The 12496-nt window shown below is 32.7% G+C and overlaps 1 protein-coding gene across 4 annotated transcripts in view; it reads left to right on the plus strand.

Annotated features, from left to right (window-relative positions):
• The window catches only part of CPNE8 (copine 8), a 185781-nt gene that overhangs the window by 139791 nt on the left and 33494 nt on the right, over positions 1-12496 (plus strand). For all 4 annotated transcript variants that reach the window (XM_032493309.1, XM_032493310.1, XM_006184230.3 and 1 more), the window contains one exon: positions 4271-4398. In XM_032493309.1, coding sequence (XP_032349200.1) covers positions 4271-4398 — 128 coding nt within the window. The remainder of the gene's footprint in view (positions 1-4270; positions 4399-12496) is intronic.

The raw sequence follows: 12496 nt of genomic DNA on the forward strand, positions 1-12496 counted from the left end.
TGAATATGACTCATGGCTTAAGTGCCTCAGGAAAAGGGTCATGAACTATTTTAATGCCTAAGAAAAGGAATCATTATGTTGAAATAAATGAGCTTTATTAATTTTCCTTCCATAGTTTCTTCTCACCTTTGTGTATGATTTTTTTTTCCTTTTTCTCTCCCTCTAATTCTCTCCTTTTCTGCTTTTCCTACCTCGACATTCACTCCCTGTAACTAAACCTGTATAAAGGAGACACTTTTTTATTATTTGCATCTTAAATGGTTCTTTGAACCCAACTCAAGTATTTACAGGATAGAGATCATACCCCTTTAAATTTGTGAAAAATCATTTCTAAAATTGTTGAAAACAACGATGATGTTGATGATGATGACAATGATGGTGATGCGTCAGCCTTACTGTTACCTACTAAATATATGACTATCATTTTTTTCAAAGCACTTCCGTTTTCTTGGATAAGTAAGGCAGGCAAAGGTTAAATAATAGGTCTTCAGGGAGATAGTATTCCATATGGTTTCTATGTTAACTTCACCCTAATTTACTGCAACACACACCTGGAGGTGCCAAAAATAGCAAGTAGACAAACTTCAGTCCCTGTCAATCTGCCAATTAGTGTACTATCCAATGTTAACAAACCCTCATCTTTCTAGGGTAAGAATCTGTGATACAGAGTCGCAGTCGTTAATCTGTTAATCACACCAAGTTCAAATAATCATCCATCTAGCAGGGGAGGGGAGGCCCTTTGTAAAGTTAACAATCTCTAGTTGGTGATTTTGGGGCTAGCACAAATCTTGAAACTGAGCTTTACTCAATCAAAAATGTGTAAGGTAAACCCCAGCTTTTAGTATGAAATACGTGTAAGAATAGATGTAGTGGAAAAAGAAAAGGGAATGGAAAAAGAAAGGAAAAATACCAGTATCACCACTTGAGCACTTCCTGTTGTGGAATGAATGTCATGTCTTACTGTGGTTCTTGATGACGCCTTCCAGTGTTATAACTAAAAATACAAAAGTGCAGGGCTTTAGAGAAAGTATTTCTAATGGGCTTGGGGCCAGTGACCCTTAAAAGGTCTTATGCATTGATCAATAGAGACAAATGCTACATATGTCCATGTGATTTCTCCTACCAAATATCTGTTTTTTTTTTTATCGAGGTATAGTCAGTTTACAATGTTGTGTCAATTTCTGGTGTACAGCACAATTCTTCAGTCATACATGAATATACATATATTCATTTTCATATTCTTTTTCACCATAAGCTACTACAAGATATTGAATATATTTCCTGGTGCTATACAATATATACTTGTTTATTTACCAAATATCTAAAAACACTTGCATACTCTTCACTTATTTTGGCATTTATAGAAATCTATACTTACATTTGTGTGTACACCTTTTCTTCCAACTAAATGCTAACAGTAGAATAACCAAAGGTCTTTAACACTGCATCCATAAAATAGAAGCTCAATAGATACTTGTTTATTGAATAAAAATAGAGAATTCTCTCAGCTTTTCCCTATGGTAAGGAATCTCTGGGCAGCAACAGATACATTTCAGAGAGTAAAGCTCCTTATAGCTCTCTTCATGTTGCCAGCATGTTGGCCCCACTGTAAAGTGTTATGGGCTATGGGGAGCAACAGAGACCATAAGCCTCTCTTCCAGAAGTGAATCTGAATCCCCAGTACAATCCCTTGGGGAGCCAAATGGAGGGGAAAATGGGTGAGAGCTGGACACTCCTCACTTAAGTCTGCGTGTGGGGTTATTTCTCATTTGGAATTCTGTTCTTTATACTTTCTGTGTGCTCTACAAATCAATTCATCACGAGTGGAAAAGGCTGTTAATTAAAAGGGAAATGTAAAGTAGGGTATTGATTGCCCTCTTCATTAATAAACAAGATTGGATGCACTTACTTTCGAGAACATTGTGTTTTTACTTTTGTGTTAGATCCACGCATAAACTTATTTTAATTTGTCTTAACAAGCAAAAACTAATTCTCCACATAATTATTTTATGAAATGAGTTTTTAAAAAGATTTTTTTAATCTTTCTATCAAGATAACATGAAATGGTAGGGACAGTAGTGACCTTGTTATCATTTCAATTCCAGAGGGATAAAGGAAATACATAGTTTTAGAGAAGTATAAATCCCCCTCAGTCAGAATGTTAAAATGCTGATCAAAAAGTAACTCTAAACTATCGTGGTTTGTAATTGTTCCCTTAAGACAGATATGGAATACATTTTTATATGCCTAAAATCAATAATGAGTTTTAATTTTAATTAGCTTCATGCCTTGGTAAGAGAAAAGAACACTGTAAAATTTTATTTAAAAGGAAGGTTAAATAGGTCAGCTCAGATTAACATCAAAACCAACCATTTACTGCTTTCTGTTAAATATTAAACCTTTAGTTTTAATTTCAATCAATTCATGTGACCAATTTTATAAAGAATTATTTATGCTTTTAAAAATTTACATAAGGGTTCATTAATAAAAAAAAAGTTTGAAGAAAAAGACAAAATTAAAAGGGCAAAGGGGGCATCAATTCTTCTCTCACAAGTGACAAAACTGAAGTGGTTGGTAATACCAGAGTTAGTTTCCTAAGATCCTCAGTCTTTCAAAATGCTTAGGATGTCGCACAGTGGTGGTTGAGGTGGGGCTCTGGGGTTAGACTAGACTATGGTGGGTTCAAATACTGGCTCTGTTACTGGTGTTGCATGACTTTGGGCACAGTATTTAAGCTCTCAGTGCCTCAGTTTCTTCATCTGTCTAGTGAAGATAATGATAGCATTTGATCTACTTTTTTACAGTTGGTATAAAAATTATATAATGCATGTAAATATTTTAATATAAAGCTTAGTATATAGAATTCAACAAATTTAAGTCATAAATTATCAGTCACTTTTGATTATTCAGGTAAAAGCATACATGCTAAAATTACATCTAACTATGTTTAAGCATGTACTGACCCTAGTGTTTATATATCTCTACATATCTATAAATTTTTTATGTTTCCCCCTTCCAGAGGGGGAGCCTAATTCTGCTTCCCTTGAGTGTGGGCTACAGTGGGTGACTCATTTCTAACAAATATAGATTAAAGTAGAAGTCATACTGTGCAATATAAGCAGGTAGGGGCTTGCTCTTTCCCGGATCACTTATTCCAGGAAAGTTAGCAGCCATGTTGCAAGAACACTCAAGCAGCCCTGTGCAGAGGTCATGTTGGCCTGCTGCCAGCAGGCCATGTGAGTGAGCCTTCTTGGAAACAGGCTCTCTAGCTCTGGGTAGGTTTTCAGATGACTGCAGCCCAGGTCAGCTTCTTGATCTTAAGGTCTTGAGAGACCCTGAGCAAAAGCCACCTGGCTAAGCTGCTCCTGGATTCCTGACACCTAAAAACATTGTATGAAACAATAAATGCCTACTGTGTTAAGCCATAAATTGGGGGGGGGGGGCCGTAATTTGCTACAGAGGAATAGATAACACTGCCTTATTTGTAGAATCTGGACGTGGAGCATTCAACCTAATAATAACAAGAGCATTCAAGGTATGAGAAGCCGGACTAGGTCTCCAGGTTTAAAGTTGCCCTTGTGGGTACTTGCCTGCGGAGTGGCAAGCTCCAATTCCCTTGAACAATATGTGTATGTTTCTTTGATTCTTTTCCTTCTACCTTGTCTGGATGCTTCTCACATCAAATTACATTTCCTCTAACTCCTTTAGGTGAGGTTATCAATTGTGGCCAAAAAATGTGCATGTGGTGATAATTTTACATTTTCATTTCTATAAAACAAAACTGAATTGATAAAATTTTTTTCTGATTTTAATACATCACTGCAGAAAATTTGGAAAGTATAGAATAGTTTAAACAATGAAATGAAAGTCAACAATTACATAACCACCCAGAGGTAGCCACTATTAATATTTTGTTTCCTTCTTTTTAGATTTTTATATGTTCATCTCTATATGTACAAAGACCCTGTGTAAAAATAAGACACTATTCATTGTAAAATGTTGTGATATTCAGGTTCTCAAGATTTTTAGAATTTTCTCCTGCCATTTTTTGCATAAGATTTATTTTTAATGATTGCACATGGCATCATATCACAACCAGTGTAATATTTTATTGTCTATTGCTGACTACTTAATTTATTATTATTTTTTGCTATTTGTTTTCTTCCAGGAAGATCTTTATGAGTCTCAACGTGTATCATTCTCTTTTTCAGTTCATCTTTATAGACACTCACTATTAATTTTTTACTTTCTTTTGCCTGTAACTTTGCAGAATGGGAACCCTCAAAACCCCTACTGTGATGGCATTGAGGGTGTGATGGAGGCTTATTATAGGAGTCTGAAATCTGTACAACTGTATGGGCCAACCAACTTTGCTCCTGTAATTAATCATGTAGCAAGGTAAGTGGAAGTAGATAAGTTATATATCCTGGTATACAGGACTACAGTGAAATCATAACATTATTGTTGGCATGACTCCACAAATGAAAGTTGTTTTCTTCTAATTTACCTCCAGTAAAGTGAGGGAGAAGATACACAGTAGAAAGTCTCCACTGAGCTACCCTGATACTTCAGTAAGAGCTTTATATGAAAATCTCAAGTGATGGAACACACTGGGTTATGTTAGGATCTGCATTTGTTCGACCAAGAAATACGTTTTTTTCATTGAAAAGGCATCCTTAAGAGCAATATTCTTCATGATCTCAACTGCATGTAAATCATTCATATCTAATCTCATACTCCATAGTAGCACAGAAATAATGAGACTGAATTCTATGAAGACAGCTGAAGCCTTTCAGTGATATATAGGGCACATTATTTTAACCTCTTTGAAATTAATATAGCAGCTAATTTTATAAATTCCCAGAGCTCTACCTATAAATAGTACATAGTATTGAGATCAGAACATAATTGCTTATGATTCAAGTACATGTTCTAGAAAAAAAAATTAATGTAAAAGTCTATATACACTTGCTTATCATTTTTTTCATGAATGCATAAGTAAATTAGACACCAGTTTTAAAATCCCTAAACAGTTTGTGTTAACCCAGTTGCAAATCGTATGAAATCCTGCTTTATTTTTAGATAGTCAAAAAAGTATAAGGCTCATTTTTTCTGAATATGTAGCCAAAACTTGAAAAAAAAAATACTGCATTTGGATCAGTTTATCAGTATTCAAAGGCAACATGAAACCTCAGTTCTTTACTTGAAGGTTCTGGTACTTCACCATCTCCCTGTTGGACATCATAAGTGTTCTACTTTTCATTATCTGGGACATAGACAAGATGCTAAAATACCCCTGCACCCAGAGCTGACCCCAGTGGACTCTCCCATGGAACTCCACCTCAGGTAGACAGTGATACATTGATGAAATCCTCTGAGTGTGACCCTTTAGCTCAGGTTTTTTCAAATATTTTCATCCACAATCTGTACTGAATTACGAATTTTATATCTCCACTCTGGACACACACAACTAAAAGATTATAAAATAATACTTATCCTTTTCTCATATTTTCTCTTATTTCTATCCTATTATTTTTCTATTACTTTTTTAAATGAAGATCTTGACCCACAAAATCGATTTCAAAATTCACTAGTGGGTCATTATCTGTCATTTGAAAAATCCATCCTAGCTCATTGTATTCGCCCATATAAGTAGTGTTAACCTGTGCTTTCTGTTCCTGGTTTTTTGGATGGCTGTCAAATAAAGGAGAATCAAAAATAATACTAATGCAAGATAAATTATACTTGACTCTTACTATCTCTTACACACTATTATACTCATCACTGTTTTTTAATAAAAAGATAAAAAAAAAGATAGAATTTATTTTTTGTAAACTGATGCTAGTTATTAAGTGTTCTCATCAGTGCTTACCAATTAATTTGATAGATTTTGTCCTGCTGTATCTCTCCGCTAAAAGTTAAACTTTTAGATATAAAATTTCTAGGTGCATTTCTGTATCACTTAAAACTACAGGCTCCACACTGTTATATGACCATTTTTTATGTTTTGTCCAGCATTTTAAAAATTCTTAAACGTAAGGTTAGTTGCCAACTAACACTTTCAGACTCTTGAAAATAATATGTGATCTAATAATCCTTTATTGTTATTTGTGATAAAAGAAAATAAGAAATACAGTAAGATATGACTTTGGGAGAATCATCTTTTCCTTCTAATACAATGTGAAGTTCCATGCATCTGTCTCTTACTATGAATCTATCTGAAAAGACCTTTCTCCTTTTTTCTAATTTTTGAGAGTTACATTTAATTTTACATTTAAGTTTTTATTAAGACAATTTCTGTCTGACCCAAAATTATCATCTAAAAAATTTGTCAACTGCAAGAGAAGCTACTTTTTTCAAGAACAAAAAGTTTTTGAACAAATAGTTTAAGACAACTGTTTGTTTCTAAATCAAGTGAGGTACCATTCCAGTGTGTATGGCTTTTATATAAAACACTTGCATTTTATCACTCTTCAACAGTGCTTCACCATGCCCATCATTAAGAGTTAAGTATTCAACAAATGTCTAATAAGCGAGTTCTGTATATGTTACATTTGTCATTAAAATAATTTTTTATAAAGTCAAAAGCAAATACACATCCATATTTTTATTCACTTGGTTTTTTCCTCTTAAAAAGGTGTGTTTGCTATATTGGTAAAAAGCATGGTTATTTGTAATAGTTTTCTCTGAGCATTTTGAAGACTGCTAATTCTTACTCTTTTTAAGAATAATCATTTTAAGCTCTTGCTCATTTTTAGAACTAAAATCCATTTAAGACTTTTGAAATAATATTAATGAGGTAACAGTATTGTGAAATAGTCCAGACCCAAGGCATCAAATTTGCAAATCTTGAAGTCTTTATGTGCTGATCTGAGGCTTTCCAACCCTCCACCTCTAATTTCCTGCCTTCCCAGGTCTCGTTTTCCTAGAGCTGTCCAAGGAACAGCAATTCAGATGATGTAAAAATTCTACTCAACAGCCATTGTAATGCTTTGTCACAAGTGTTAAGTTCTAACACTCTAGCTTGGTATTCAAAAATTTCCATTACCACCCACCCATACAACCTCATTTCCCTCCAAATTCTCTAAAATGTACTGCACTTCAAGTCAGAGAAAACTGCTACTTCTGGGCTATGATGTCATTCTATGTATTCATTTATCAGGGCACTTAATAATTTGATCCTACTTTCTTGTTACATATAGATCTTTTCCACATTGAAGAAAATAAAATTTCACTATTTTTTTTCACTTGACTAAAATAATATTTATTATTTCCTAATATTATTCATTTGTTCTTTATGCCTAACCAGTTACTTGTTTTGAGGCTGGGCACATTTCAGTCTTTAAGAAGAATCTATCAATTTCTAACTTAGCTAAACTGTTATATTTTTTTTTCCATGACATTAAGAAATTTCCAAGATCCAGATAACCAGCTAAAATTAATTTTCATTTTTCAGGAAATAACATTTAATGTTTAGGAATTTCCATTAACTAATTTCCAAGTTAACCTAAAGAATGTGTTATGTTTTATCTCCTTCATCTGTATGATCAATAATAATAAAATCAAAACAATAAACATCACTGAACACTTCACCTTAGGCACTATGCTCAATGCAATTGTCATGGTGAATACTGTTTGCCACATCAGTACACTACCAAAAGTAGTTTGGATAACAGCTTAGTAATAAAAATTGCTATGTTTCTTTGTATTAAAATATTTAAATATATCCCATTTTGAGAAGATTCAATTCACTGTGTATATCAAAATTAAGCCACTTAAATAAAACATCTGTGAGTCAGTTTCTTATCTTTTCTTGTTGCCCTCTTTTCCTGTGAACCAATAATGAGCTGAAAGAATAGTCCACAACCATTTATGAACTTTATAAAAACCCCAGAAACTTACTTGAGAAAGACTCCAAAGAAATGTATTTAAACTCCAAAACCCTGACAAAGTTAACCTCTCCCTAAGATCTGTCACAATAACATTAAAATATAAATTATAGATTGCCTATATTTGAAGAAAAACAGAAGAAGCAAGCTTCTTTAATAGCTTTAAACAATAATTTGATTCTGCAAGTCTATATATTAGTGTTACTTCCTTGAAGAAAACTGGGATATGAGCAGCCTCTACTTTCTCCTTCATACATTTCTGTAGCATTTTAATTACTTTATCATAAATATATAATACTTTCAAAAATAAGCTAAATTAGAAGAAATGGTACTACAAAAGATTGTTTTGTTTAAAATTTAGATTTCCTTGCAAAGTGCAACAGTATGACAATATGCAGAGCAAATATCATAAAAATAATTATTTAAAAAGATTGATTTATGCTGCTAATGAGGACAAAGACTAAAATAGATTGAGTAGTTTTTGTGTAAAAAGTGGTTTATTTTCAAATTAGTGTGTCTAGTAGTAGTGAGAGCCACACAATAAACTCAAGATTTTTTCTAAAGCCTTAATTTTCTTCAAAGTCAAGACATAAAGCATTAATACAAGTACATATTTAACATAAATAAAAATGCAAAATTTCTATGAATTTTTAAGATAAAACAACAAACCTCAGAGTTTCTCTCTATATCTGCTTCAGACTCTACCTTTAACTTTCCCAACAGTATGAATATATTCTCCTCTTCTCTTAGGTATACTTTATGGTGAATCAAAAGAAAACCAAAATGTAAGTGGATTAAATTCACCAATCAAAAGACATAAAGTGGCTGAAGTGATAGAAAAAAAAAGAAAAACCCAATTATATGCTGTCTATGAGAGACTCAACTTAGATTTAAGGACATACATTGGATGAAAATGAAGCAATGGGGAAAAAAAGATATTCCATGAAAATGGTAACCAAAAGAGAGAAGCCAAGAGTGGCTATACTTACATCAGACAAAATAAACTTTAAGTTATAAATTGTCACAAGAGACAAAGAAGGTCATTATATAATAAAAGGGGCAATTTATGTGATATATATATATCACTATATAAAATAATATATACAATTCAGGCTGCCATTTGCAACAACATGGCTAAACCTGGAGATTTTTCTAGGTGAGATAAGCCAGACACAGAAGTTTAAAAACTACATGATCTCATGTATATGTAATTTTCTTAAAGCCAAAGCAGTAAGTTAGAACGGGTTAACAGGCGTGGAGAGGTAAGGGAAGTAGGGTGACACTGGTCACAGGGTACAAAGTTGCATTACATAGGATGAATCAGTTCAGAGATCTCATGTTATTTCATGATGACTATAGTAAATAATGTCCTGAATGCTGGAAATTTGCTAAAATAGAGTATATTTCAGGTCCACTGAGTATGCCCCCAAAATATGGTAACTATGTGAGGACATGATATGTTAATTAGCTTAACTGTAGTAATCATTTCACTGTGTGTGTGTGTGTGTATAAAATTATGTTGTACACCTTAAATAAATGCAATTTTATTAAAAAGAACAAATTTTTTAAAGGTTCAATCCAACAGGATGATATAATAATTATAAATACGTATAAACTCAGCATCAAAGCACCTAAATATATATATTTTTTAAATTGACATATTTGAAGGTAGAAATGGCAACACAACAGTATTAGAAGACTTCACTACTCCACTTTCAATAATGCATAGATCACCCAGGGAGAAAATGAAAAAGGAAACCACAACCTTGAACAGTGCTGTAGACGAAATGGAACCTAACTGACATATACAGAACATTACATTCAACAGCAGCAGAATACACATTCTTTTCAACCACACGTGGAACATTCTCTAGGACAGATCACACACGAAGTCCTAAAACAAGTCTCAACAAATGTAAGAATAAAGTCATTCCAAGTATCTTTTCTGACCACAATGGAAATAAACAAGTCAGAAATCAGTAGCAAAAGGAAATCACAAAACTCACAAATAAATGGAAATTAACTGACTCTTGAATGACATTGAGTCAAAAAGAAATCAAACAGGAAATTAGAAAATATCATGAGAAAAATGAAAATGAAAACACAATATACCAAAACTGATGGGATACAGTAAAAGCAGTGTTAAGAGGGAAATTTATAATTATAACACCACATTTTTAAAAAGAAGAAAAATCTCAAATGACTTAAGCTTACACCTCAAAAGAACAATACACTAAGGACAAGTTAGCAGAAGAAAGGAAATAATAATTAAAATTAAATGATAATTAGAGCAGAATAAATATAATAGAGACTAGAAACACAACAAAAATACTGGCAAAACTAAGAGTTGTGTTTTTTTGAAAAGATAAAATCTATTAATCTTTAGCTAGAATAAGGGGGAAAATGACTCAAAATTGGAAATGAAAGAAGAGACATTACAACTGATGTCACAAAAATAAAAAAAAATTATATCATAAGGGATTGTTATAAAAATTAGACTCCAACAAATCAGACAACTTAAGAGAAATGAATAAACTCCTAAAAACTTACAACCTACCAAGAATAAATCCAAGAAAAAGAAAGCTTGCACAGACCAGTAACTTATGAGATTGAATCAGTGATCAAAAAACTCCCAACAAAGAAAAACCCAGGACCAGATGGCTACATAGGTGAATTTTACCTATCATTTAAATAAGAATCAATACAACTCTTATTCAAACTCCTCCCAAAAAATAGAAGAGGGAACACTTCCAAACTCATTTCATGAGGCCAGTATCACCCTGTTACCAAACATAGACAGAGACACCACAAGAAGAGAAAACTACAGACCAATATCCCTAATGAACATGTACGTAAAAATCCTCAATAAATTATTAGCAGACAATTCAAGAACACATTAAAGAATCATAAACCATGACCAAGTAGGATTTATCCCTGGAATGTTGGGATAGTTCAATATATGCAAATCAATAAAACTGATACAGCACATTAACAGAGTGAAAGACAAAAATCACATAGTCATCTCCAGAGATACAGAAAAAGCACTTGACAGAATTCAACACCCTTTCTTGATAAAAACTATCAACAAATTAGGTACAGAAGGAACTTGCATCAACATAATAAAGGCTTTCTATGGAAGGCCCACAGCTAATATCATACTTAATGATAAAAAACAGAGCTTTAAGATCTAGAACAAGGATTCTCCAACTTCAATTCGACATACTACTGGAAGTCCTAGCCAGAGCAATTAGGCAAGAAATAGAAATGAAAGTCACCCAAATCATAAAGGAAGAAGTGATGACATGATCTTTAATGTAGAAAACTCCCAAGGCAAAAAAAAAAAAAAAAAAAAAAACCCACCCCAAAACAAAAATAAAAAGACCTTTTAGAGCTAATGAATTCAGTATGCAGGATATACAATCAACATAACAAAAATTTTTTGATTCTATACACTAACAACTAACTATAAGAAAGAGAAATTAAGAAAACAACTCTATTTTCAATAGCACCAAAAAGAATAAAATACTTAGGAATAAAGTTAAACAAGGAAGTGAAATGCTTTTACACTGAAATTATAAAATGTTGATGAAAGCAGAAACAACTGGAAAGGCAGTCTATGTTCATGGATTGTCATATTATTATAATAATATTATCATCAATATTGTTAAAGTGTCCATACTACCCAAAATGTTCTACAGATAGAGTAAAATCCGTATCAAAATCCCAAAAAGCACTTTTTGCAGAAATAGAGAAAATAATTCTAAAATTTATATGGAACCACGAAAGACTTCAAATAAAGCAGATCTTGAGCAGGAAGAAAGAACAAAGATGGAGGCATAACACTGCCTGATTTTAAAATATAATACAAAGCTACAATAATCAAAACAGCAAGCTACTGTCATTAAAATAGGCATATATATCAATGGCACAAAATAGAGAGTACAGAATAAAAAAAACACACATCTACGGTTACCTGATCTTTGAAAATGATACCAAGCATACACAATGGGGAAAGGATAATTTCTTCAGAAATTATATTGGGAAAACTGGATTATCTACATACAAAAGAATGAAATTGGACTCTTAACCTTACACTACTTATAAAAATTAACTTAGAAAGAATTAAAGACTTAAACCTAAATCTGAAACTGTAAAACTTCTAGAAGAAAACTTAGGAGAAAAGATTTTCTACATTGGTCTTGGCCATGATTTCTTGGGTATGGCACCAAAAACAACGAAAGCAAAAAAAAAAAAAAAATAGGCAACTGGGACTACATCAAGCTTAAAAGTTACTATACAGCAAAAACCGTCAACCAATGAAAAGGCAACCTATGGAACTTGAGAAAATATTTGTGAACTATATACCTGATAATGGGTTAATTTCCAGAATATATAAGGAACTCCTGCAACTCAATGGCAAAAAGCAAATAACCCAATTTTTAAAATGAGCAGACCACTTGCACAGACATTTCTTCAAAGAAAACACACAAATGGCCAGTGAGTATATGTAACGTTGCTCAGCACCGCTAATCATCAGGGAAATGCAAATTTATAACCACAATGAGCTGTCACCTCACACCTGTCAGGGTGGCTATAGTAAAAATTCA

Source organism: Camelus ferus, chromosome 12 (genome assembly GCF_009834535.1).
Source record: "Camelus ferus isolate YT-003-E chromosome 12, BCGSAC_Cfer_1.0, whole genome shotgun sequence".
Taxonomy (NCBI): Eukaryota; Metazoa; Chordata; class Mammalia; order Artiodactyla; family Camelidae; genus Camelus; species Camelus ferus.